At 32.3% G+C, this 25,322-nt stretch overlaps 3 protein-coding genes across 15 annotated transcripts; 2 read left to right on the top strand and 1 right to left on the bottom strand.

The window, feature by feature from the left end:
• The first annotated feature begins 6,210 nt into the window (after positions 1 to 6,210).
• Positions 6,211 to 9,641, top strand: LOC113872722 (dihydrodipicolinate reductase-like protein CRR1, chloroplastic). 2 transcript variants are annotated; one of them, XM_027510488.1, is made up of 10 exons: positions 6,211 to 6,437; positions 6,523 to 6,645; positions 6,903 to 6,977; positions 7,070 to 7,135; positions 7,549 to 7,644; positions 7,827 to 7,943; positions 8,657 to 8,749; positions 8,862 to 8,960; positions 9,041 to 9,127; positions 9,227 to 9,639. In XM_027510488.1, the coding sequence occupies exons 1-10, from the start codon at positions 6,330 to 6,332 to the stop codon at positions 9,257 to 9,259; spliced, it is 897 nt and encodes a 298-aa protein (XP_027366289.1). In that variant the 5' UTR covers positions 6,211 to 6,329; the 3' UTR covers positions 9,260 to 9,639. The 2 variants fall into 2 exon arrangements, with proteins under 2 accessions (XP_027366289.1, XP_027366290.1); XM_027510489.1 differs by lacking the exon at positions 6,903 to 6,977 and having other exon boundaries at positions 6,229 to 6,437; positions 9,227 to 9,641.
• Positions 9,642 to 12,729: 3,088 nt separating this feature from the next.
• LOC113870716 (probable transcriptional regulator SLK2) lies at positions 12,730 to 20,266 on the top strand. Of its 12 annotated transcripts, none has more exons than XM_027507132.1 (12): positions 12,732 to 12,840; positions 13,268 to 13,387; positions 13,494 to 13,629; positions 13,717 to 14,774; positions 15,026 to 15,157; positions 15,416 to 15,464; positions 16,722 to 16,936; positions 17,018 to 17,086; positions 17,364 to 17,464; positions 18,421 to 18,514; positions 18,626 to 18,695; positions 19,050 to 20,266. In XM_027507132.1, exons 4-12 carry the CDS (start codon positions 13,821 to 13,823, stop codon positions 19,976 to 19,978), a joined length of 2,613 nt encoding a protein of 870 aa, XP_027362933.1. In that variant the 5' UTR covers positions 12,732 to 12,840; positions 13,268 to 13,387; positions 13,494 to 13,629; positions 13,717 to 13,820; the 3' UTR covers positions 19,979 to 20,266. The 12 variants fall into 12 exon arrangements, with proteins under 12 accessions (XP_027362928.1, XP_027362930.1, XP_027362933.1 ...); XM_027507138.1 differs by lacking the exon at positions 13,268 to 13,387 and having other exon boundaries at positions 12,734 to 12,840; positions 13,717 to 14,453; positions 14,535 to 14,774; XM_027507135.1 differs by lacking the exon at positions 13,268 to 13,387 and having other exon boundaries at positions 12,734 to 12,840; positions 13,717 to 14,453; positions 14,520 to 14,774.
• A 576-nt stretch (positions 20,267 to 20,842) lies between these two features.
• Positions 20,843 to 24,724, bottom strand: LOC113872749 (F-box protein PP2-A13-like). Its single transcript, XM_027510548.1, has 3 exons — positions 24,183 to 24,724; positions 23,802 to 23,920; positions 20,843 to 21,513 (listed from the first exon to the last, which is right to left on the bottom strand). The coding sequence occupies exons 1-3, from the start codon at positions 24,516 to 24,518 to the stop codon at positions 21,093 to 21,095; spliced, it is 876 nt and encodes a 291-aa protein (XP_027366349.1). The 5' UTR covers positions 24,519 to 24,724; the 3' UTR covers positions 20,843 to 21,092.
• Positions 24,725 to 25,322: the final 598 nt, after the last annotated feature.

Genomic DNA, 25,322 nt, shown 5'->3' with positions numbered 1-25,322 from the left:
GGCCAGCTAACCATGCTAGCAGCCTGTGACTTTGATTTTGATATATATTACTAATACTAATACTATACCATCATTCTAGTAATCGTTAAATATAAAATCAACCATTTTAATAATTGACCATAAATATCACCTCACCTTATGAATAAACTAGATGAATTGTTTTGTTTGTTATCTTTTTTTTTTAATTGCCAAATTTGAAAAAGAAAAAGAAAAATAGGAGAAGAAAAGAGGTAGGGCCAGAAAGGGAACAACGAAAGCCGCCAAAGGTAAAGCATTTTATTTCTGAAATGGTTAGAAGTGGAAATTTGGGCGTGTCGGAGAATGAACATGTGTTTTGGTGCGTCGTGGTTTAGGTTAAAGATACTGTGGAGGACACGTGTGTGTTAATTATGGTTGAAGGTGCACGTATCGAGTTAATGACAGTTATTTGATGAGGTTCCAATTTATGATTCAAGTTTAATCCCTCCACTCTTCGCTTCAGCTCACCGTATTGCTTCATTACGTCATGCGTATCTTCAATTTTACCTTTCTTTTTTTAACCTATAGTTGTCATTAAAAATTTATATATAAACAAATTTAAGTATTTAACATGGCATGAATTTATCTTGTAATTTTTTTTAACTTGGTATCAATTTTATCCGACACTATTTAAAAGTCAATTAAATTGTGTGGGTTTATTTAAGAAAATCATTTGTTTAGTATTTTTTATTTACAAAACCTGAAGTCAACATCTTATATAAGAACATTTGGTATGAGGAATTTTTATTTTTAATTAAAATACTTTGAATGAAAATCATTAAGAATAAAATTCTTAAAAATATATTAATTATTTCTCAAGTTTCTTACAAAATAATATGTTTATTCTCGATAAATTTTATCAGTTACACCCAAAGTTTGTGTATATTTGAAAAATAATATGTTTTCTCAAGCTTATCTATAGCGATATTTGTATACTTAAATATTTACAAGTCACTCTTTAAATGGCATAATAATGAAAAAAAAAGGATCTAGTAATCAATTTTTTCTGTATATGTAATATTTTTTTAGGATTAGTATGTGATTAGGGCTGCGAAGAGGTCGTTCATAGATTATTTTTCGGATATTAATAGTTAGCTTTTGAGTAAAATAGATTAGTTAACATAAGCAGAAATAGCAGCCTATATTCCGATAGTTTTTCTCATTTAGTAAAAAATTAAACAACACTGACTCAGGTTATGAGTTTCATTTTAATATATAGATATAATTTATTAATAAGATTTTTTTTATAAGGAATTTATCAATAAGATATTGGTAAGAATTAATGTAAGTCCCTATATAAACAATATTAGCGTCTTACTAACCATAAAATATGTGACATCTTCTAACAAAAGTGATACCCTCAAACATTATTTAATTACATTATTAAAAGAATCACATAATCTTATACTGTAATTATAATTAATTAACTACATTAAAAAAAAGTTGCCCATTATTATTATTAAAATTTTGTTAACCTTAAGAGCTGTGGATAAATAGTTAATAATAATAAAATTTTATTAAAAAAAGAAGTATTTATTATATTTTTATAACTTTAATAAAATAATTATATATTTTTTTATAAATTTTTTTTATTTATAAATATTTAAATTCAGCCTTAAGTTAGGACTGAAATTAATAAACCATCATTATTATTATTTTCATATTGCACATACCCATTAATAATATCATTCTATTCAAGTATTGTCATTTCTTATCCATTCCTCTACAGGCAATTAGGTATCTGTCTTTTTTATGACTTCACTTTTCAAGGATTCTATTAACTAAAGTGCTAATTTGAACTAGGTTTGTCATCCAATACTTAAACCTTATTAATGCTTTAGGTGATTGTCAGCATGAAAAAATTGGCCATCGTACGATGAGAATGAAAACTAGAAAGTGACCTCCAAGTGTACGACTACTGAAAATTATGAGCAAGAAAGAAACTACATTTCTTCTTTTTTGAGGAAACTGGGGACTCTAGATTTCGACTAGTATTATGCTAGGACTCAATTATACGGGCAGGGCCCTAATGACAAATAGACAAATACTCTGTGTCTTTATTTTTATTTCTGCTTTTCAATTTCTTAAAACATAGCATTCCATACTTTTTTAATGATAATGTGCAAATGTACATTTATGTAAAACATATTTCAAGATTAAAGTGTAGTCCCCACCTCCCCTAACATCAGTTATCTCCAAACACACACTACTAGCAAGACTAATCTTACAAGCCAAGTCCCATGTTTTTCCATTTTTCAGATTCCAGTGATCAAAGTTTAATAGTTTAGTATATGAATTTAGGTCACTCGTGTTTTTTTGTAACAAAACAGCAATATGGAGTCGGGGAAAAAGTTAAACACAAATTATACTTTTATATATATGTCTAGTAACTTCTTGTATGAACAATTGGTTGATCCTTATAAATAAAAATTTATACGTGATAAGCATGTGAGATTCTATATATATATATATATATATGGGGTGTGGTGGGGTCAAAAAGAAAACCAGAATATAAATGAGGGGATTACTAGAACTCTGCATAGTGCAGTGTTGAGTATATATGTGCATGTTGGAAGGTAATCCTCTGGACTAGTGTTGGTGGCTCAACATCTTTTATGTTTCACAACAGTATATAAAGCTTGGAAGTTTGTTCCCTTGCAGTGTTTCTCGACCATTATTAATGTGTACTGCAGTATCGATCACAAGACATTTATCCTGATCTTGAGCAGACTTTGACCATTAAGCCCCCTTAAAATATACTACTGGGTGAATATGAAATCATGTGCTAACAGTTTGTATCATTATAATAAAAATTAATCTCAAAATTTGGTGTTTCACTTTTAATCTTTAAGATAAATGTAAAAACAAAATTTAAGAAACTTATTAATTTTTTTTTACATTTTTTTATCATTAATCCTGTAATAAATCTTATAAAGAATACCTTGTTTTTATTCTTAATCAAGTGAGATATTTTAACATATTTTAAACTGAACATTTATAAATGATCTTTAAGCTGCAAAAGTTTTAATATCATATTTTAAAAAATAAAATTTATTCCATCTTCAAATTAAAGTTAAGTCAGAAAAAAATTTGTTAAAAATTTATAACAAATATTATGTACACCATTCGTAGTTGACGTAAAAATTTTTAACAATGCGTGTTATAAAAGCACAACAAATTAAATAAAATAGAATAATTTATTTATAATTAAATTAAACATACACTGAAATTAATAAGAAAATACCAAAATAACAGTCTCGCCTTTCTTAAAAAAGAAAGAAAGAAAAGAGACTGTGTGGTTTCAAATAGTGGACAATTCCTTGCTTTGTGCTGCAGAAACTGATGAATGTGTATAATTGAAAAACTTTCAACCCATAGCATCTCGAATCACCTTGTCATTTTTCAGATGCTACAAAATTAAAGATGATTACAAGTTATATGCACGTTTCAGTTAAACATGGAAATTCCCATTTACATCACAACTAGTTGCTAGAGATAAATTTCTCAACATGTCGATACATAACCAAAACCCAGCTGCATTGAAAAGGATAGAGCACTATATATGCATACAATTGCATGGTTGAGATGCTTCAGAGAAAAGGTAAAGGTTTACAAGGCTTGCCATTGTGAATACGCAATTGGCATTACCACATACAAAATAAATGCATCAAGTAAACACACTTCCCATTTGCCAAAAGAAAAGGCATATTAAGAGCGAGATATTGACGCCTAGCTATAACATGATATATCTTTCAGCAACCAGCAGAACTATAAAAAAATTAAGAATGATACATATTTATGCACCAATCTTTTGCTTAAAAGTTGCAAGGGATAGTCCATCCCTTCTTTAATCTCACCTAATCCTGAGTTAACAAGATATGAAGTTTGAATTTAAAATGCATTTCCCCATTTATTAATTGATATTATTATAGTATGGACATATAAACGACAAATTTTTCTATAATAATTATGAGGCACATCTAATGATAATAAATAGATCTACGGGGAAGATATTTAACTCTTACAAAACAAGCTCATGTATTCTAAAAGATAAAAAATAAATAAATTATATGCGTTATTAAAAATATAAATTATTTAGATTTTAATAGTTTCAGAATTTATCATAAGCATACATGTAATTCAGTATAATACAACTCTTAATCTTCCAGAAAGCACCTCATTATTTTAAAATAATATTCTTTTTGTAACTGAGGAAAATATTAAATTTTGATTCCTCTCAATGACAAAATAACTTTTGAAAAACGTTGTATTGAGTTTGATATTTAATAAATTTAAATTTCATTTGTCATACGGGTTTTGATACAAATATTCGTGTTAGGTTAATAGGGTTGGTTAAGAACAACATTATTATTTATCGAAATTCAAAATCAAACGAAAAGTTCTGCAGAAAAAAAAAGGTTTGAAATCGCACCAAATTTAAACACATACGTATTTAACATATGCTAATAATAAACACATCTCTTGAACAATTTTCATTTAAACTTTTTTAAGAGAATATTTATTTATTTCTGTAAATTTAAACTTGTAAAAGTCTGATTAAGTGTTTGAAATAATATAAATATCATAAGACTGATAATGTGTTCTTAACCCCCCCCCCCCCCTACATCAATTATTTTTATTGTATTATTTTTTTCAATTTTTCATTTGTAAAATTTAGTATGAGGGAAAGGTTGTCCTAATTCAGAATCAGAATAATTTAAAAAGGCTCTCACAAGACATGAAGACAAGACATTTACACTTTACAGGTTGTTGACTTTTGAAATTTAACTCGATTACGAAGCAAATAGAATGGGATTAAACACGCTAATTCATGTGGAAAAAGTTTAGCTTGCATACGCGGTTACTTTATAGTCTGCATATAAAATATACAAGGTTTTAATCATGTCAGTATGATGTAATACAGGAAGTGGTCTCATTTGATTTGGAGGGTGCATTGGTGTATGTCACTTTACGATTCGTTACTGCTTTCAGTCTTAAATCCTTCGTTTTGAATGGATTATGCGATGTGGAGGATTGACTTTCTCAATAACATCGCCCTTGCTCAGGACATTAAACACGTTGTCCACCAACACCCACTCCATTAAATTAAAAATAAAAATTTGGCACCGCCACTTTGAAGGTAACATGTATTGTCACAACCAAATACTAAAATTCAATAACATGAAATAGATGAGTAATGTTTTCTTATATTCATGATAGGTTTTTAATATAATCAAGATTAAGACTTTTTGTGGACTTCAAATATACACGATGTTTAAAAATAACGAGAATAAAAAGTAGATATTATAATAACAGTTTTTTAGAAAACTTTTATCATTCTTAAAATTTCTTTTTAAATGGTTTTTTTTCCTTTCTAAAAAGCGTTATTAAAAATTATCCTCTTTTTAACGACTTTCTAAGAAATACTATTTATTTAATTAAAAATATTTAATATATGCTCTAAATGGTTGATGACATATTTTTTATATTAACATTATATCAAAATTAAATCTTATTACAGTGAAAAGACGTTATTTTTAAGATGTTATTAAAAATATTTTTTTGACTCAGTGATACATGAATTGACAGCTATCTAGCTGGATTGGTATTTCCTCATTTTTTGACGAGAACATAACTTTCATGTGACTGTATTTTTGTTTAAGCAAAACATTAGCAAAAATGCAAAACACATGACATGAGGATCATGTAACATGAGGAAACTCCGATCCCATCTAGCTACACCCAGAAAACCCATTGGAGAACACTAAGCAGCAGCAGCACAACAGTTTTACTTTCTGATTATGTTAAGCCACACAACCTTGCAACATTGAAGTTAACGAAATTTAACATTTTTTTTTAAATTTTAACTTAAACTTCAGGAGAGTAGCGAAAAAACAATTTATTAGGAGACTGAATTGTTAACAATGAAACGAGAGAGAGAGAGAGCAGATTTGTGTGGTTTTTCATTTTTGAAGGTAAAGTCTAGTATGTTAATGTATGACATTTGGATTTTGATTACTCATGTCACGTTTTGTAGAAGTAGCAGGGGACATGCACGTTTTGATTACCCTTGTGGTCATAAGTGGGCCCCGCTTTGCATTTGCTTCAAGGCATTTCAGACACATGTTGTCGGGATTCAGTCACAGGATCCTCTCCAATTAAGGGCTACCAAAAACCCAAATACCTTATCCTATCAAAACATAACCATGCTTATACTGTATGGTCTGTTCACATAAGAAAATTACCATATGGCACCATATACATAGGCTTATCTTCTTTTGGGCAGAGGCTGAATTTACTCTTGAACAGCCATGGCCTCCTTAAGTTGCCAGTTTCATTCCACCAACTTGTTCAGTCATAATGTCAAAAGCAAGAGTTTCATTTCTTGCTCAGCGCAGCCCACACCAAGTAATATAAAGGTATAAAGTTTCGAAATTCAACTCTTTGAGTCAATGCACAAATACTATAAAGTGCTTTAATTTCAACAACCCTTTTGTGGAACAGGTTGTGATTAATGGAGCAGCCAAGGATATAGGAAGGGCAGCAGTAGCGGCAGTAACGAAGGCCAGAGGAATGGAGGTAGCCGGAGCAGTGGATACTTGTCATGTTGGGGAAGATATTGGAAAGGTTTTTGCTTTTGTTGTCATTAGCCAGAACAACTCTTCAATTAGATGCATGTGAATTTGTGTGGTATTGTGTTTGGTTTTTGTTTGGAAGAGCCTAACTAACAATTTTCACGAAACAACTAGTTATTATTTTTACAATTAGATGCATGTGAATTTGTGTGATAAGAAACCAAACACACCACAATGAAAAATTGTATTAAAATGATGATAAAAATATATTAATATTTTTTATTTTAATTCCTTTTTCAATTGTTCTAGGTTTGTGGCATGGAAGAGCCACTTGAAATACCCATAATAAATGACCTTACTATGGTTTTGGGCTCTATATCTCAGGTAATGTGAAGCAATAATAAACTTGGTTTTATTATTAAATTGCCTCTTTAATCTGTTGTGCCTTGAATGACGTTTTGAATCGCAATTTGCAGTCCAAGGCAATGGGAGTTGTAGTTGATTTCACTGACCCTTCCTCGGTGTATGACAACGTAAAACAGGTTTGACTTCTGCTAGAAGCATAATTAGTTGGATAATTATTTTGTAAATTGTGAATTAAACGGTTCTTGGGTAAGGCTAAGGTAAATACTACTTTCAGCAATTTTTCAGCTCAATTCTTTTACAGCAAGATAAGTTTCAGAGGGAAATAGGTAGCATTACTATGATGTAGTTACATCAGCAATGCCATTTATGTTCAGATACTTGTGTATCTTTCGTCCATTAAATCAGTAATAGATTAGTATTTTAATTTGAGCAATTATTCTTAGCAAAAGAAAACAATCTCAAGTGCTAGCTTGGACTGTAAGACAAGATGGAAGACTAACCTCTGAATTATAGATATGGCATTCGCCTTCATATTTTGATACTATTTCCACTTATGTTAAATGCTAAACATCGATTCATTTTTCATCAGGCAACAGCGTTTGGAATGAAAAGCGTAGTTTACGTGGCCCGAATCAAATTAGACACTGTAGCTGCATTATCTGCATTCTGCGAGAAGGCCAGCATGGTGAGCACGGGGTGAGACATATAAGAACATATCAACTTTTACTTGAAATTATTTCTGTTCTAGTTTCTATTTTATGGTCTATTTAGTTACTTCACATCATAGTCCATATTTGAATAGCGAAGATTGTAACTTCATTAGATTATAAATGTTAATATGCCATTTGTTCTTTTGTCGCATATCAGGGTGTCCTGATTGCACCAACCCTTTCCATAGGATCAATATTATTGCAGCAAGCTGCGATTTCAGCTTCTTTCCATTACAGCAACGTCGAAATCGTGGAATCCAGGGCTGATGCAAATGTAATAATTCATTTTTATGTTTATAATTTTTGCATCTTCTTTTATATATGTGGGTGAATTGAAGCATGTCGAAGGGTAGTTATGAAAAAACGTGTTGAAGATAAAATGTTTAGAAATCAAATATACAACCTAATTGATATGTTTAATGTAATTATCATTAAGGTATCAAATGCGAACTATGGGGGCCTAGACAAGTCCATCCACAAAAAGACACCTCAAGAGAGTACATGGCCCAAGCCCACTTTATGACCCCTACATAAACATGTTGCATGCTTAAATAATCATAATTCAACTTGTCTCTGATAAGGAGCATCATGTGTACAAGTACCACACATTGAAATCGTATCTATGAGGATATTCCATTTTTATTCTTATCCGTCTCGCTGGTCAATATTGGTGAAAACCTTCCTTATTGTGTTTATATCTCTGATTTTTTTCCCTAATAATTCTTCCTTGTAAATTTCACCGCAAGTGGCAAGTTCTCTTTCTTTTTATGTTTTCCAATCTTGGGTATATCAGATTTTTATTTGTCCTTGTGTATGTTTTCCATTAACCAAAATAAATCATAAAAAAGGATAAGATTGTGAAAGTTACCGGGATGTAATATAGCTGAATTGATTCCCATCTCTCATTATATCCACATTCACTTTCATCACATCATTACCAGTCAAAAGGTACATAAGATAACATTGTGAATTGGCCTTGGTCAACAGGATCTTCCATCGGCAGATGCAAACCAAATTGCCAACAATCTTTCTAACCTTGGTCAAATCTATAACAAAGAAGATCCTTCAACCGATGTCTTGGTAAGGATAAAACACCTAAAGTTTGTAACACAAAGTCTTACAAAAACAAATACAAATATGTTTACCCTTTATGCCTAGTGAGATATCTAATTACATTTATTTGTCACACAAGGCAAGGGGTCAAGTTCTAGGAGATGGAATTCGTGTTCACAGCTTGGTCCTTCCAGGACTTCCTTCCAGTACAACAGTTCACTTTTCAGGTCCAGGAGAGGTGATGTCCTCTCTTGTGTGAATTATTTTGATTCCAATTATTAACTTCTCAAATTCTCATCATCTGGTCAATTGCTGCAGGTGTACTCTATCAAGCATGATATCACAGATGTGCAATGTCTCATGCCAGGCTTGCTATTAGCCATCAGAAAAGTAGTTCGCCTCAAGGTAGCCAACCAAATGAAGTCTCAGCTATTAGTTTCTTTGTATCGTTCAACTTCATCTGCTTCAGTTTTTTTTTTCATTGACATTTTATCAACCTTGCAGAATTTGGTATATGGATTGGAGAAGTTTATATGAAAATAGTGTACCTCCAATCTATTTGCCAATTACTTGGTTAAACTGAAGGGCCCTTCCACATCACCCTGTTGAATAGCATCATAGAGAAGGTTTGAAAAGAATGAAGGAAAGAGAACAGATCCTCCTCCCAAATTGCTTTCTTGCTACCCAATTATTCAATCATATCATTTAACACCTCAACTGTGATTTGATGATTTTTTTTTTAAGATTGCTTTGTATACCCAATTAGAATTCAGATCTCATGATGGCATTTTTTTAGTTTAAATGCAGCAAAGAGAAAAAATCAAACAGAAAGTGAGGGAATATAACTCAAAATTCAAAGAATGCATATCTTAATTCTTTTAAAAGACAAATACAGTATCAGATTTGTGACCAGGAGAAACGTAAGCTATATTTGACTAATGGAATAAGTTGATAAAAATTGATGCATTATGCAGCCATCGTTTTAAAGACGAATGGTGAGCTTTATTTATTCTCTGAAGTCGCATGACATAAGACGGATAAAAAAAAAATTTAAACGATAACATCAATAATTATATTAATAAATTGCATGACTACATATTTATTTATTTTTATAAGAAAAATAGTCTACATCTATATTTTTTTAAAAAAAATAAATATTGAAGAAGGGGGCGGAGCCGAAGTTTACCCTCCCCTGGATCGGTCCACTCGAGGTATTTGCAATAATTTAACAACTTCAATTTAACACACTATTTTTTGAGTTCTACGTGGGTTAAATCTTTCACATTTTAATTTTTTTTTTTATAACTTCAGCTTTTAATACTGAGTTTAAATATTATTAACTTTTAGTAAAAAATAATTTATTATACTTTTATAAATACTTAAATTAAAGTATAACAGCTGAAGTGAATCTTTTTACATGTAAAACTACAATACACTCAATTTGAGCGTGAGCTGAAGTTAGAAATACTCTGCACCTAAAGTAGTATTCGAAAGTCATAGATGTGCATTTAAAAGAAGTAAAACACAAAAAAAAAACAAAACCTTGGGTCTTCTTAGATGATGGTTCTATACACATGTGAAGCTATAAGATACAAAATACAACTTTTAAAACAGGTGGAGTTTTAGTATGTGATTGGAAGCCATGTCAGTGCCATAGGCTCAAGATTGGTAAAGAGCACAGAGCATGAGGCAAAGAAGACTGTATTGTACTTTTATATCTCAGAAGAGAAATTGTCCATGGCACTGTTAAAGTGACCCTACCTAGGCTAAACCCAATGCTTGGTTTAAATTTTTGTAGAGAGAAAGAGGAGAACAAATATTTTGAATGGTTTAAATTTTTGGGTAGGCACCTTTGACTTGCCTCATCTGGCCAAACCTAAATGACTTTATCTTACTAGGCCACTCAACTTGTTCAAAGGCGTTGAAGGAATTCCTTAGAAAAAGTTGTCCCCCAACAACGATACTTTAATGAGTGGTTTATGGGGTCTCAATTCTCAAACTTATACTACAAAATAATAAAAGGAAAAAGCTTGAGAACCGAACTTAACACCCACAAGTCCTTAATTGACTAGGCTCTTATAGAATAGCCAAGGATGTCTTTGATTTTATTTCTCATTTTTAATTATTTTGAGAAATAGCTTTTGATAACTTGTTATAAGAATATTGGTAAAATTCTCTTGTATTATATCGGGATTAATAAATTAAGGTTTTTCTTAAAATAAAAAATTATAGGTATATTACGCAATTTTCTTAAATTTAATAAATTTTAAAAATTTAAAAGAGCAAGTATTTCTAGAATTAATAAATATCACTCTACTATATCAAATATAATTAAGTTAAAGAGATAAGATTTTTAAAATCTAGAACTAAAATAAAAAAATATTGAAAATTTTAAATAGTATTGAGTTTTTTATCTGTCTTATTAATATGATGTGTTAAAATTTAAAATTTTAAAATCAAATTCAAATTAAGATTGATTAATATTATAATAAATTTAAAATTAAATTTACCTAAAAAAAGAAAGACATCCTTAATTTAATATATGTCATTAACATTTAAAATTTAAATTGGATTAACTTTAAAATTAAAATTAAAAGTAAAAATAATATTTGTAAAGGAAAACAATAAAGAAAATGCTTAATGTAAAAAAAACTATGAGATAAGAATTAGAATAACTTCTAAAAATATTTTACTTCAAGAATGAAATTTTGTATTTAATACATTGAAGTACTAGATAGAGATTTTTTTTGTAAAGTAATTTTGAATTTTTTGGATTTAAAGTTAATTTACTAATTATTTCATCATTTGTTTGTTTTTCTCTAGATTACTTATTTTGTGCAAAAAATTTAACATTAAAAAAATGATTTTGATAATATTTTATTAAATATTTAAAATTTAATTTAAATATAATAATATTTTTTCATAATGATATTATAATAAAATTAAATTAAAATCTTTAAATAATTTTTAATATTTTTAAATTTTCTCCAATTATTATATTTTGTAAAACATTTTCCATTGAAAAATCTTACGAGAATTCCCATAAACAGGCTCAAATCTTAAATTTCAAAAAACATGTAGTAAAAGAAAAGGTGATTTTTTTTTATATAAACTAATTAACAGCACGTAGAAGGCATAATTTAAATATTAAAGGACAAAAAATTATTTTTAATAATAAAATTTTAAATTTATTTTAATTAAATTTTATAATTACGAGTAAAATATACTAAAATAATATGAATTTAATAAAAAAATACCAATAAACAAACTCAAATCTTAAAATTCAAAAGCAACTAATAAAAAAAGTAATCATCATTTATATAAATAGCAACACTTAAAATTGAGGGCTTCCCCCCCTCAAACTATCCCTTTCTTGCAGCACACTTAGAATAAAATATTAGTGGTTCAAAGCATGCGAAATTAAAATAACAATATAATTAATGGTTTTTTTAAAAGAGAACCTAAATTATCTAATGCGCACTGCGGCACACGAGGCCTTGTTTCTATTGTCCGTGTTAGTCACACGTGGTAATCTGACTCTCTGTCTCTATCCGTTAACCTCTTATAGTAAAAATCCCAAGACTAAATCACACCCATCCCCACAATAAAACAAATACACCCTTTTCCAACTCGCCAATCAGATCATACACGTGTCAATCAGACATGTACGGCACAGCCAAAATCCTATAAAATACCTTATCTGCCCTCGCAAAACGAGCCCATACCCGATTCTATATCTTCACCATCGTACTGGATAATTACCCACGAAGAATTACTGGATACCCCACTCTTCGAAATCTATCATAAGCAACCTACTACGGAGCCAGTGAGATATTGCCACGTAAGCCCAAATCACCCACCGACTAAGCTCCGCCATCTCGCTTGTGACACGTGCCCTATAGTTTACCGGGTAGGGCCGGTAAAGAATGGATAGCGACCGGCACAGTCGGTCACTCGCACAGTGCCATTCCCGCGAGGTATAAAAGGAGTCGTCTCTATAACTGTTTCTCTCTCTACAAATCTCTGAAACTTTCTCTCTCTTTGTTTACTGCGATTCCTGTTTCCTAATTCAGCTTAGAAAAGGGACGTTTCGCTTTTTTCAGCTTGCCGTTTCTATTGTGAGTAGCTTCCTCTGCTTCTCATTATTCATTGGGCCTTCAATTTTAATTGCTAGCCGTCGATCTCTGAAGCTATGCATATACCTACAACTTTTAAGTTTTCTTCGATTCTTTTAGGATCTTTTTGTTTATTTAAATGTTTGTTGCTCTTGATCTTCTTGTTTTGCAAGTTTTGCAGTGTTAAATTTGCTTTCGAGTTTGCATTTTTTCCCCCTTATTCTAGCTAGTGTTTTTGAACTGACAATTGGAGTATCGTTAGTTTTCGATTGGAGTCTGTTTCGGGTTTTGGGTTCTTTTGCACCTTTATGTGTGGCTTCTGAATTTGGGTGCTGAATTGGGGCTTTTTCTGTACGTTAGTTTGTTTGTGTGCTCATGCGCTTCCGCAATTTGATTCGGGTTTTGGGAATTTTAATGTGTGAAAGCTCAGGTTTTGAAGGGGCTTTTCTGCAAATGCTAGTATGGGAGCGGTTGTGCTTCCAATATGGAAAGATTTAGGGTTTCTTGGCTGAAATTAGTGGGTTCAATTTGCAGCAGTGGTTTTGATTGTGTATGGTTCTTGATCAGTGTTTGTTTGTTTGTTTATGCTGTTGTATTAGTTTTATCTAGTGTTTTCACTATGCTAATTTGTTTCCTTTTTACTTTTTCCATCGTAGATCTATGTCTGAAACTGTTCAGAGTACAGACGAACGAAGAGATAGTGGGGCCATTGGGAAGGAATTTGTAGATTTGGCAAAAGTTTTATTCATTGATTGAATTTGGGGGTTTAAGAAGAGGAAGAAGTAAAATCAGGTGAATAGTTATACCCAATCAAATTGCTGCATAGACTTGACAAATTTTCAACTTTCAAGAGCATTTTATATTGTTTCATGTGTCTAGGTTGTACTTTTGGCTTTGATGGAACATTCTCATTAGGCTAAGTACAAGTCAGGCTGGCTCTGGAGAGCTATATAGACTCCAGTCACCAAGGGGTGGTGCCCTCAATGGCACCTTCTCGGGTGGCTGGAGGCTTAACTCGATCATCATCAAGTTCTGGAATATTTTTTCAAGGAGATGGGCAATCACAGAATGTAGTTAATTCTCATTTAAGCTCATCTTTCGGTAACTCATCTAACACGATTCCTGGAACTGGCCGTTCAAATCTGGGTCCGGTTTCTGGGGATATGAATAATGCAGTTTTAAACAGTGTGACAAACACAGCTCCAAGTGTTGGAGCTAGTTCTTTAGTCACAGATGCTAATTCTGCACTTTCTGGAGGCCCCCATTTGCAGAGAAGTGCAAGCTTTAACACAGATTCTTACTTACGATTACCTGCCTCACCAATGTCGTTTTCATCAAATAATATTAGTATTTCTGGGTCATCGGTTCTGGATGGTTCTTCTGTAGCACAGCAGAGTTCTCATCACGACCACAATGTTCAACAATTGCAGCAGAATCAGCAGCTGCCTCAAGGTGCTACGAGTGCTACATCTTTGCTTCCATCCCAAACTGGCCCAGCTCCGCTCCCAATGGGTGCAAGAGTACCAGGATCTTACATTCAAGATGCAAATAATTTATCCCAACTGCAGAAGAAACCTCGTCTGGATATCAAGCAGGAAGATATAGTGAAACAGCAGGTAATACATCAACTTCTTCAGAGACAAGACCCCATGCAATTACAGGGTCGAAATCCACAATTGCAGGCTTTGTTTCAGCAGCAGCAACAGAGACTAAGGCAACAACAACAAATCTTTCAATCAATGCCACAGTTACAGCGAGCACACATGCAGCAGCAGCAGCAGCATCATCATCAACAGCAACAACAACAAATGCAATTGAGGCAGCAGTTACAGCAACAAGTAATGCAGCCGTTATCTGGTGGAAAGCGCCCATTTGACAGTGGTGTCTGTGCCCGTCGACTGATGCAATACCTCTATCATCAAAGGCAGCGACCAAATGTGAGTTCTTTTCATTTTCTGTTGCTAAACATGGTAAACTTGTCTCTCACATTCTTTTAGTTCTTGTTGAGGTTTTTTGGATGAAATCTATTTGAGATTTGCTATATTTTTCTATTGCTATTTCACTGTTCTCACAAGCATTTGTCTTACCCTATCATGCACTTGTTTAGTCTAAACACATGGTTGTTGTTTTTGGTACTTTACAGTTTTAGAATAATTATAACTGCATTCAATTTATCTATTGGTCCCAGGATAATAGTATTGCCTATTGGAGAAAATTTGTGGCTGAATATTACTCTCCTCGGGCAAAGAAACGGTGGTGCTTGTCATTGTATGATAATGTTGGTCATCATGCACTCGGTGTTTTCCCCCAAGCTGCTATGGTCAGTTTTTGCACTATTATATAACCCTCTATAATTGTATCATGAATTGATGATTCCTTTAAATATGCTGATTAGCAGACCTATATTTGAGAAGTTAACAGGTTGCATTTGCTCATCAATTTTCCATCTTTTAAGCAATAGGCCATCAGAATGCCTGTTTATGTTTGAAATAATTGCATTTGCTTACAAAACTTTTTCTTTGTATGTCTGTACCACCTTCTACGCTGTTTAATCTGACCAAGATATTTCTTTGTTCAGGATGCATGGCAGTGTGACATATGCTGTTCTAAATCTGGAAGGGGATTTGGTAAGACAAGAAGAATTCTATTTTTTTGTCCAGTTATACTAAGATCCCAATTTTTTTCATTGTAGATTTCAGATCTTACTATTGAGTTCTGCTTGTTATTTATTTATTACTGTGATAGCAGGCTTTAGCAACATAATGGTGCAGAGTGGCCATTGGCTGCCCTATAGTTTTCATGGCAATGTTTTTGAATTGCAGCTGTTGCTGCCAAAATAGCAGCTTTGCAACTCTTAGAGGCACTACTGTGAGGCATTTTGAAAAACTCCTTCCCCCCCCCCCCCCCGGAAATTGCTTCATTAGGCAAAGTTCCTTTTCAGAACTAAAAAATGTAATTGGACAGTTTTTCCAACAGTTCTCTCTTCTGGGTGAAATCCACATTGTCTTTGCTATGTGTGACCTACCACCCCTGGCAGTATTTCTAGTGATCCTCACCCATGATTCTATGAAAAGGAAACATGCAAAACTTGTCAATCTCTCTGTATAGCTAATGGGGACACGCCTCTGAATTTATATTTTCTTTTATTCTTAAGCTTTTAGTTTCTCTTCAAGATTGTGTATGGAGGTATGGTGCTGTGCACAACCTGGTATTTTGCTGTTATGTAATTGCTCTTTGGATCTTTTTCTACTATGGAGTACTGCTTGCTAGATTAGCTCTGCTTTTGTCTTTTCTGGGTGTGTTTCTTTATTTTTGTACAAAATGGTTGTGAAGAGAGTATTTTTTTGTTTTGAGTCATTGTAATGTCAGCTTATGGTATATAGAAAGTTCACTGAATGGGTAAGATTTATTTTTCCTGAGTCCTTGTTGCAAATACTGTGTCAGTTGTTCTGTTGGGTGTTTCTTTTATTTTTTATAGAAAAAAGTTGAAGGTTTGACCAATAGCGAAGAATATTTAATAAGTTGTAGCTGATTAAAGGAAAATAGTATCTTATCTCAAATAACCTGGATCATCTTGGCCTATATTTAATTCAAGTTGATTCTAAAGAAAAAATAGGATGTGACTGTATGTGATACTCCAAATTTCTAGTAATCTAAATTCTAAAAGATGATCTTCATTTGAAAGTTGGACAGAACCCACAAGTACTAAATGCAATCAAGCATAAGCAAGTTTATTAACTGTAAAGTGACTGATGTTGGAAAATAAGCTTTTACAGATACTCAATTTACTCTTAGAATGTATATGTAAACTTACATGCTCAGCATGCTGTTTTGATATTTTTTGTCATTTGAATAATATATACATTCTGGATTCTTTTCAACAGAGGCCACTTTTGAAGTACTACCTAGACTTAATGAAATCAAATTTGGCAGTGGTGTGATGGATGAACTTCTGTTTTTGGACTTGCCACGGGAATGCAGATTTACTTCTGGTTTGTTGATGATAGAATATGCAAAAGCAGTTCAAGAGAGTGTATATGAGCAGCTTCGTGTTGTTCGTGAGGGTCAACTTCGTATTATATTCACACAAGATCTGAAGGTCAAAACATTGTTGATATGTTTAAATGTAATTTTACTGTAGTGTGTATGTACCCACTGAAATTCTTGTTTATTTGCACAGATATTATCTTGGGAGTTTTGTGCTAGGCGGCATGAAGAACTTCTTCCTCGAAGGTTGGTTGCACCACAGGTATGACTCTGCTTTAGTAAGTATTTGTTTCAAATTTCTAGCCCCTGTTGATGGTTCGGAATGATCTAATATATCTGTTTATTAGGATATTTTAGTAAAAAATTTCTGCATACTAGTTAAATTTATTGTATTTTTTCTTTTACTAATTATTAAATGTATTATATTCTCTCATTTTAATCTTGCGTGCATAGTGTTGAATGTTGATAACACACATACTTGTATTAACATACATAATTGTTTTTGTGAAACCTAATTCTTATGATCCATACTATTGTAGGTTAACCAATTGGTTCAAGTAGCACAAAAATGCCAGAGTACACTTGCTGAAAGTGGATCTGATGGGATTTCTCAGCAGGAACTGCAAACAAACAGCAATATGTGAGTATATCTGGTTTCTCCTTTTGATGCATGCCTCGTGGTAATTGTGTGGGATACAATTATGCAGACCTAAGAAATGTAAAGATGGGACGAAAGGAAATGAAACATATTTCCAAATCACTAATAAGAAAACGAGATAAAGGACCTTTTTGGAGCATAAAATGTTTGTGTCAAATTTTTGACTCTGGTTCTTTTCAGCATAAAGTATTTAGTATTATATGGTGATGCTGCTTAATCGATATTGTGATTTGTTGACAATGAGGACATTCAAGACTGAGGGCATCTCATAGCAATAAAATTAGCACTTTGGTCTTCTAACTTTCTTTTTTTATTTCGATTTGATTTTCTAAATTTTCTATTATTTTATTTTGGTCGTCTAATTTTTTTGTTATTTTGGTTTGATTTGTTATTTTTTTAATTTTTTTTTGCTTCATTTTACTTCGCTAATTTTATTTTTTTATTTTGGTTTGATTCTCTAAAATAAAGTTAGGGAAGCAAAGTGAAAATGAGACAAAAAGAAAGAAGACTAAAGTGAAACAAAAAGTGAAGTTAAATGACCAAATCAAAATAAAAAGTAAGTTAAATGACCAAAATCAAACAAAAGAAAAAGTAGAAAACCAAATCTAATAAAGAAAATAACATTAGAGGACCAAAGTATTTATTTTTCCATCTCAGCATTCTCACTATAATTTCATGGATCTCTTTCTTTCTTTAGTCTAAAGAGTCTAAACTGATTGCTTGTTAAGTTGGGCACCTGTTCAGCTGCAAGTAGTTAAAAATTTAAAATGTATATGAATAAAACCGTATACGTTACAGTTACTAGTTAAATTAATTCGAGTTGATTAGTTAAAATTTAAAAGTTATGCCTGGCTTTTATCCTTACTTAACTGTTTATTTGGAGTGATGATGAATTTGTGACTGCACCAAGGCTTGATTATAATGCTATTCTGCATCAGGGTATTGACAGCTGGACGCCATCTTGCAAAGAGTTTGGAGTTACAGTCTCTAAATGACTTGGGTTTCTCCAAAAGATATGTGAGGTGTTTGCAGGTATCCTGTTAAATTCTAGATTCAGAAAGTCACAAGTAACATCGATAACACCTAATTTGTTTGTTCACTTGTTGCTCTCTGTCTAATCAAGCCTTCTTAATTTGTTGACAGATAGCTGAGGTTGTTAATAGCATGAAAGATCTGATAGATTTCTGTGCGGAGCACAAAGTTGGTGCAATTGGTAATTCTTTTGACTGTATTACATTGTGCGGGGCTGTAATACAGCCTTTTGGTTCTTCCGCTCATCTTTCTCATATTATCTTTGGAATGAACTGTTCAGTCTTAAATCTTATGTATAAAATAACGCAGTAAAAAAGTGGGAGAATATGAAGGAATTTTGATATGCAAATGATATGTACATCCTATAAATAGAGAGCCTAAGATTTAGTTCAGTATATAGTGGAATTTTGATAAGTACATCCCATAGATGTGCTCCTCTTGTAGGTTGGACTTTAATTATGTAAAGCTGTTTCAGTTTCTATAGTATAAGGTGCCTCTTTCTTCTCCCTTATATTGATTCAATTTTTATCCGCAGAAAGCTTGAAAAATTATCCTCGACATGCAAATGCAGCCAAGCTTCATATCCAAAAGATGCAGGAGATGGAACAACTAACAAATGTTCAAGGTCTGCCGACTGATCAAAACACACTTAAGCTAATGGCAATGCATCCTGGCTTGAACAAAATCAACACTAATCATAATATGGGTAATCGAGGTGCTTTAAGTGGGCCGGCACAAGCTGCTTTGGCACTGACCAACTACCAGAATCTTCTCATGAGACAAAACTCAATGAATTCAAATTCTGCTGGCTCTACTCTGCGAGAAGGGTCATCTTCTTTCAATAATTCAAACCAGAGTCCATCTTCATCCTTGCAAGGTGCTGCTGCTGCTTTAATTCCAGGCTCAATGCAGAATTTATCTGTTAGTGGTTTCACAAATCCCCATCTGCAACAGCAGCAGCAGCAGCAGCAGCAGCAACACCAGTTGCAACAACTTCAACAGCGCTCTCTTAATGCAACAAATAACTTACCGCAACAAAATCATTCACAGGGCTCCCAAGGAAATCAGGCTCTACAACAGCAGATGATCCAGCAACTGCTGCAGATGTCTAATAACAACGGTGGGGTGCAACCACAGTCCCTTGGTGGACCCAGTATAAATGGGAGTATGGCTAAGAATGGGCTAGGCTTTGGAGGCCAGGCTCCACCTGTAACTGCAGGTACTACAACTGTTTCAGGGAGTAATGGACCTGTTCCTAACCGGAGCAATAGCTTCAAAGCTGCTTCAAACAGTGATTCTTCTGCAGCTGGTGCCAACAATGGATTCAACCAGAGAACAGCTGATATACCACAAAATCTCCATTTGCCAGAAGATGTGGGTCAAGATATTGGCAATGATTTCTTGGACAGTGGCTTTTTTAACAGTGATCTAGATGATAACTTGGGTTATGACTGGAAAGCTTGACCAACACAACTTTGTCCAGTAATTGGCTTCTCTTGATTTAAATGTTGAGCTTTTATTATCTTTGTACAGGATATTTTGAATAGTTGATGCTTTTCTTTCTTTTCCCTGCTCATTTTCTTGATGGAATTTGTTGTGACATGACGCACGTGTTCTTGATTAGGTTTAGAGATCTTATTTGAGGGTTTTGTATCACGACGGCAAGTGTAATTTATCTTGGACAATTTAAAGAAAAGCTGCAAGCTTCCTATTTATACGACGACACGCGTGCTTTTTCACCTTGTTTTGTTTTCTCGACATTTGTCTTCAATATAGTAACTTCAATCCTATTTGATACTTACCCACTGATTTTAAACGTGGAGGAATACTTTGGGAAAAGATAAATTGCTGTGTGTCACTCTACAACAAACCCAGATTCAAGATGCACACACCACCATCATAAATTGCTGTGTCAGTCCCGTGCATTTTAGTTGAGGTGAATACAAGGCATCATCTTGACTTAATGATGTTTCAAGAAATACAACCTAATTGCTATACTTAGATACCCTAAAATATTGGGATTAATGATGTATATATAATTCCCCTCGGGTCATCCTCCCAATTAACATATTTGACCTGAATATCTGCTAATTGCTGGAAACGGTTAATTGATATCTAGTAATTACTTTCTTCAACTTCAAATGTTGCTAATTAATATATAGTGAACTTCACATATGTTGAATATTCTTTTATTTCGAAGACATGTCGTGGCCCTTCACAAATTTCTCATGGTTTCCTTTATTTCAATACAAGCCAAACATGATTGATTCAATCGAATATCTTAAACTTTTGATATATACTGAGAGAATTTTGAACATGAAATTTTAAGAAAGCGAAATGTAATGAACTGTAAAATAACAGAGAAGGAACCAGTATTACAATAAATTTCTCTCTATAACTGCAGTAGTTAGTACTATTATTTCACATTCTTCATTCCTACACATGTAAGAGAACACTCAAACCCAATTAAAAACAAGGGCCACTTGAGTACTTTCCTTAAATACCAATTTTCTGTAAGAAAAATGCCCTTTTTTACTCTTACACAAATGTATAATTATAACGTGTAAAATATAATTAGCTAAATTTGATTAAGCCTTTCTCTAAACTCCGTTGGGCAAATGATGGCACTATCTACAGAGAGGCCACCTTTGGTGTGAGTGCAATCTATTTGGGCCAAAGAAAACTTGATATTTATGGGTTCATTGGGATTTTCGACCACGAACTCTCCAACATGGTAGTAGAGCCACTCACCAGGCCCACATAAGTAACACTCTGAGAGTGAACTCTGGCCGTCTGATGTTGAGAGTTGGAATCGGACGGGCTTGATGTCCCAACCATGCACTTGATCGACGTTGCACACGCGCCGACCCAATCTTTTGGACGCCTTGCCCAATTGGAGTCTGAAAATTAAGCTGTAACTCCCCACAGGGAATTCAAACTCTAGCTCCCCAACCACTTCAACCCACCACATTTGTTGAAGATATGCAACGCTCTTGAACCTGCTAGTATAAAAACAATTGCCATAGTTCATTAACCCTTCTCCAGTTTCATAATTTCAATTTAATTTTCACCATAATGATCATATACTAGTAAAGATTTTATATGTGTTAATTTTTTATTTAGATCCCGCTTATCTTTCACAAAAAATAATTTTACTTAAATTAGACACATCTACTATCAAAAGTAATATCTATTATATATACTTGAATATATCATCTTATTAGGAATCAAACATATTGCATGAAATAACATATGTAATATTTTGTTAATTGTTTTGTGCAGACCACCTTGCTAATATAAGTCATAAATGTCTTTTTATGGCTTAGTTCTTGATGCTCTCCCCACTCTTTGATTAATGATTCCTTTCGGTAAAGAGGATAGTTGGGGAGTACCTTTTCTCATTGTATTTCGTTTTATTGGTTTTCTTTGGACTTTTAGTCCGTTAATAATAATTAAAAAAAAAATTCACTATATCTTTCTGTATATTAATTTTTAAGTGTTCCTTCCAATTTTTACCTATGTCATAAAGAAATTCAAATTAATTTGTAAAAGCCATGAAACTAGGAGTTGGTGTCCCTATTTAACCGGTGGAAAACATTTCACGTTTTAGAGTGAGGATCTTTATTAGATATTTTTGAATGGGGTCGAGACCTAATCACATAAAAATAGTTTTTTTTTCTTCTCTCGTAAAGCTCTATACCTTTTCTCCCAACAAATTGAATAAATTCCAACAAAAGTAATAATAATATATTTATTCGAATCGCATATTATAGCTTTAATGGGAGGTTCTTATGCCAAGAAAAAAGCGCATAACGATAAAATGCATGCATATATCCTAAGTATATTATTATTAATTTATAACGGAAGTCACAAGAAGCATTAAACAAATGGCCAAAGAAGCTTTTGTTGCAAGCAATACAGCTAATCACAAATAGAATATGACATAATATATATTAATTAAAATTACTTTTTCCCTTAAATAGAAATCCTTTTCAGCAATTTGGGTAATATATTCTTGGCGTAAATTGCTTGCACTCGTTTCTTTTCTTCAATTACTAACTATAAGATATTAACGGTTGACCACGAAAGAATTAGTTGCTAGAATAGGGAAAAACCAATGGCATTGTCCATAAGCTTTTAAAATCAATGCCCACTCGTTTAGAAACTCTTATCTTAAACATAAGGTGAAAGCTTCCCTCATATTTTCTGGAAAATATCATGTGCTACAAATAATAATTAAATTAAAGTCTTTTAGTGTGAATAATTAATTAAGCAGAATGGGTGTTTGCAAAGTTGTTCAACTCGACAAGCATTCCCGTTTCTTCTAAGTTTTTCTTTTGGTTAAAAGTGTCAAACATGTTTTACATTAAATTTATATAACTACTTTGGAGACCATAATTATTTTCATCAATAAAATCAATTAATGTAACGATATTTTCAGTATATTGAACGCGTTTGGATTTAAAATTTGTAAGATATTTATGTCAAATTACCCTTTCCTTTTGCAAACTATTAGAGAAGTAAAACTTTTTTTTCCATCACTTCTTTTAAAAATAAGTTACTATATCATTCTTGATTTTGAGTGATCGGTATAACTTAGACTTCTGCTAATTAATGTTTAGTCTGTTATATTTCTCTTTTCATTTTATATTGCATCGCATCCAAATTTTGAAAATTCTTCCATGTGTTTCGTAGAAGTTACCGATAAACAGTTTTGTTAAAAAAGAAAAACATTTTAACTATGAATTTTTCATGAAGTGATATATTCTTCCACAATGTGTCAGTTTTTTATTTGTTCATGAACGATTACTTCTTATAACAAAAAGTTTTCTTCCGCGTTAATGACAATAATAATAAATCTTATTGATGTGTGTCTTGATTACACTTGTAAGAGCATCTAATATATTCTATTAAAATGTCTAGAATTATTTTCAAAAGTATATTAAATAATTTTTATATTTAGTATAATAAATAATTTATTTTCATTATATTTTTCATTTTTAATAACATCCTAAAAACAGTTGTTAATATTTGCAACAAGAAAAATTATGAAAGCAAGAACTTTTTAGCGAGCTAATAATTTTCTGAAAACACAAGGAAATCTAGGGAAAGGGAGACCATTGAAAAGGTGGAGGGGTCAGGACACACGATTTGACCAGAAACATTTCAAAATCCTGACATTTTATAAATCCAGTTTCAACATAAAAACAAGATCAAACACAGGAGAGAAGAAAAAGGTTCCAATGTACAAGTCAAAAAAACATTAAAATATCTATAAATCTCTCACCTGGATTCTTCAGTTGGAATATAGTTCCAGTATCTTCTATCATCTATGCCTGTAATCTTCAAGGACTTGGATGACATAAACAAACAAACTTGTCCACTGCACTTGTCCAACCAAACTTCCTATAATAATCACCAGAAAAGAGCAACTATAACAAATGAATGAAAATAAGAATAAGAGAGGAAAACTCAAAATACTTGAATTACTAGTGATGTTAATGAAGAACGATCCCCACCAAAATATTAAGAATATTGCTAACAATTATTTTTAAAACACTAATTAAGACATTAATAAATAAAAAATTAGGTGTACAAGAAACATTTTTTTCATAAAAACTTTTTATTTTCAATTATTTAATTAAGATAGAAGAGTTAATTAACTTACTTTGGAATCACCATCAAAGCGATTGGGTAGACAAAGTTTTGCATAAATCTCTTTCTTAGTCATAGCAGCATGATATTCTTCACCAAGAACTTTATTGGCAAGAAACTTGTAACTTGGTGGCAACTTTGATTCCCATACAAAGTCAGCTGAGGAAGCTCGGTGAAAGGCTTTGTTCACTCTGGCTAGTTTGCATATATCGGGTGGATCAAGATTCATGAACAAGGAGGAGATGCAACTCTCTGGGATATCACCAAGACTAGGCCTTGATGATGATGAACTAGATCCTCCATCTTTTTCTCCTTTATTAGCTGAAGTTGAGGAAGTCCCAGCCCCCATAACACTAAGAAAATATGCACTAAGTTGAGGAAATGGAAAAAGAGGTAGAATGGTGAAAAGTGTGTGGTTTAAAGGTAAAGAAGGAGGAGATAAAGTAGGTGGGATATTGAAGGTGAAACCGATGATGGAGAAGATGCTTCCATTTTCTTGGTGTGGTGTGGATTAAGGAGACGGCAGTGGCAAAGGCACCATTCAAAAATAGTACCCTTGTATGTGTGTGTGAGGGAAAAGGCATAAAGTGAAATTCTTTTATGCCTCTTAACGTTCAAAGTTCCAATTAAGAAAAAGAATTTGTAATTCAAGAGGACAGCGTGTGCATGGAATTTGCCCCGGAGATCGCTTATTTGTATCCACGCCTTTTTCATCATGTGTGCATATTACGCGCCTATATATATATATATATATATAAACTATGTAGGGAAGAGAGATAAAACGAAAATAAAAAGAGTAAAAAAGATAAAGATATAAATATAAAAGCATTTTAAAAATTAAAATTAATGACTCCGTGAAGGATAAGGTATTTTTTACTAAAGGGTTTATGTTATTCATTTCTATAAAATATTATAAACTTAACAAATTCAAGATCCAACTATGAACCATGTATCATATTTATGACAATAAAAAAAATCCTTTTTATTTATATAAAAAATACTTTTCATTCACGTGTTATATCATTTTATATATGTACAAAAATTTTACTATATATTTAATTATTAATTCTCTTAATACGGTGTACATATGTAATTTTGAGATGTGTAAGAAGCGTTATTCAATAGAGTAAATTCTTTTAATAAATCTTTACAA

This window comes from Abrus precatorius, unplaced genomic scaffold (assembly GCF_003935025.1).
Source record: "Abrus precatorius isolate BTA unplaced genomic scaffold, Abrus_2018 Scaffold7, whole genome shotgun sequence".
Classification (NCBI taxonomy): domain Eukaryota; kingdom Viridiplantae; phylum Streptophyta; class Magnoliopsida; order Fabales; family Fabaceae; genus Abrus; species Abrus precatorius.
The sequence above is the reverse complement of the archived record's forward strand: the minus strand, read 5'-3'. Positions and strand labels throughout refer to the sequence as shown.

Excerpts from the sequence above, each read along its gene's own strand:
- LOC113870716 (XM_027507127.1), top strand. The coding sequence starts at position 13,821 with ATGGCACCTTCTCGGGTGGCTGGAGGCTTAACTCGATCATCATCAAGT. Across the intron at positions 17,087-17,363 it reads GAAGGTTGGTTGCACCACAG|GTTAACCAATTGGTTCAAGT; the intron begins GTATGACTCTGC and ends ATACTATTGTAG. Across the intron at positions 18,515-18,625 it reads GATATGTGAGGTGTTTGCAG|ATAGCTGAGGTTGTTAATAG; the intron begins GTATCCTGTTAA and ends ATTTGTTGACAG.
- LOC113872749 (XM_027510548.1), bottom strand. The coding sequence starts at position 24,518 with ATGGGGGCTGGGACTTCCTCAACTTCAGCTAATAAAGGAGAAAAAGAT. Across the intron at positions 23,921-24,182 it reads GCTTTGATGGTGATTCCAAA|GAAGTTTGGTTGGACAAGTG; the intron begins GTAAGTTAATTA and ends TGATTATTATAG. Across the intron at positions 21,514-23,801 it reads ATTCCAACTGAAGAATCCAG|GTTCAAGAGCGTTGCATATC; the intron begins GTGAGAGATTTA and ends TTATACTAGCAG.
- LOC113872722 (XM_027510488.1), top strand. The coding sequence starts at position 6,330 with ATGGCCTCCTTAAGTTGCCAGTTTCATTCCACCAACTTGTTCAGTCAT. Across the intron at positions 6,438-6,522 it reads CCACACCAAGTAATATAAAG|GTTGTGATTAATGGAGCAGC; the intron begins GTATAAAGTTTC and ends TTTGTGGAACAG. Across the intron at positions 8,961-9,040 it reads ACTTTTCAGGTCCAGGAGAG|GTGTACTCTATCAAGCATGA; the intron begins GTGATGTCCTCT and ends CAATTGCTGCAG.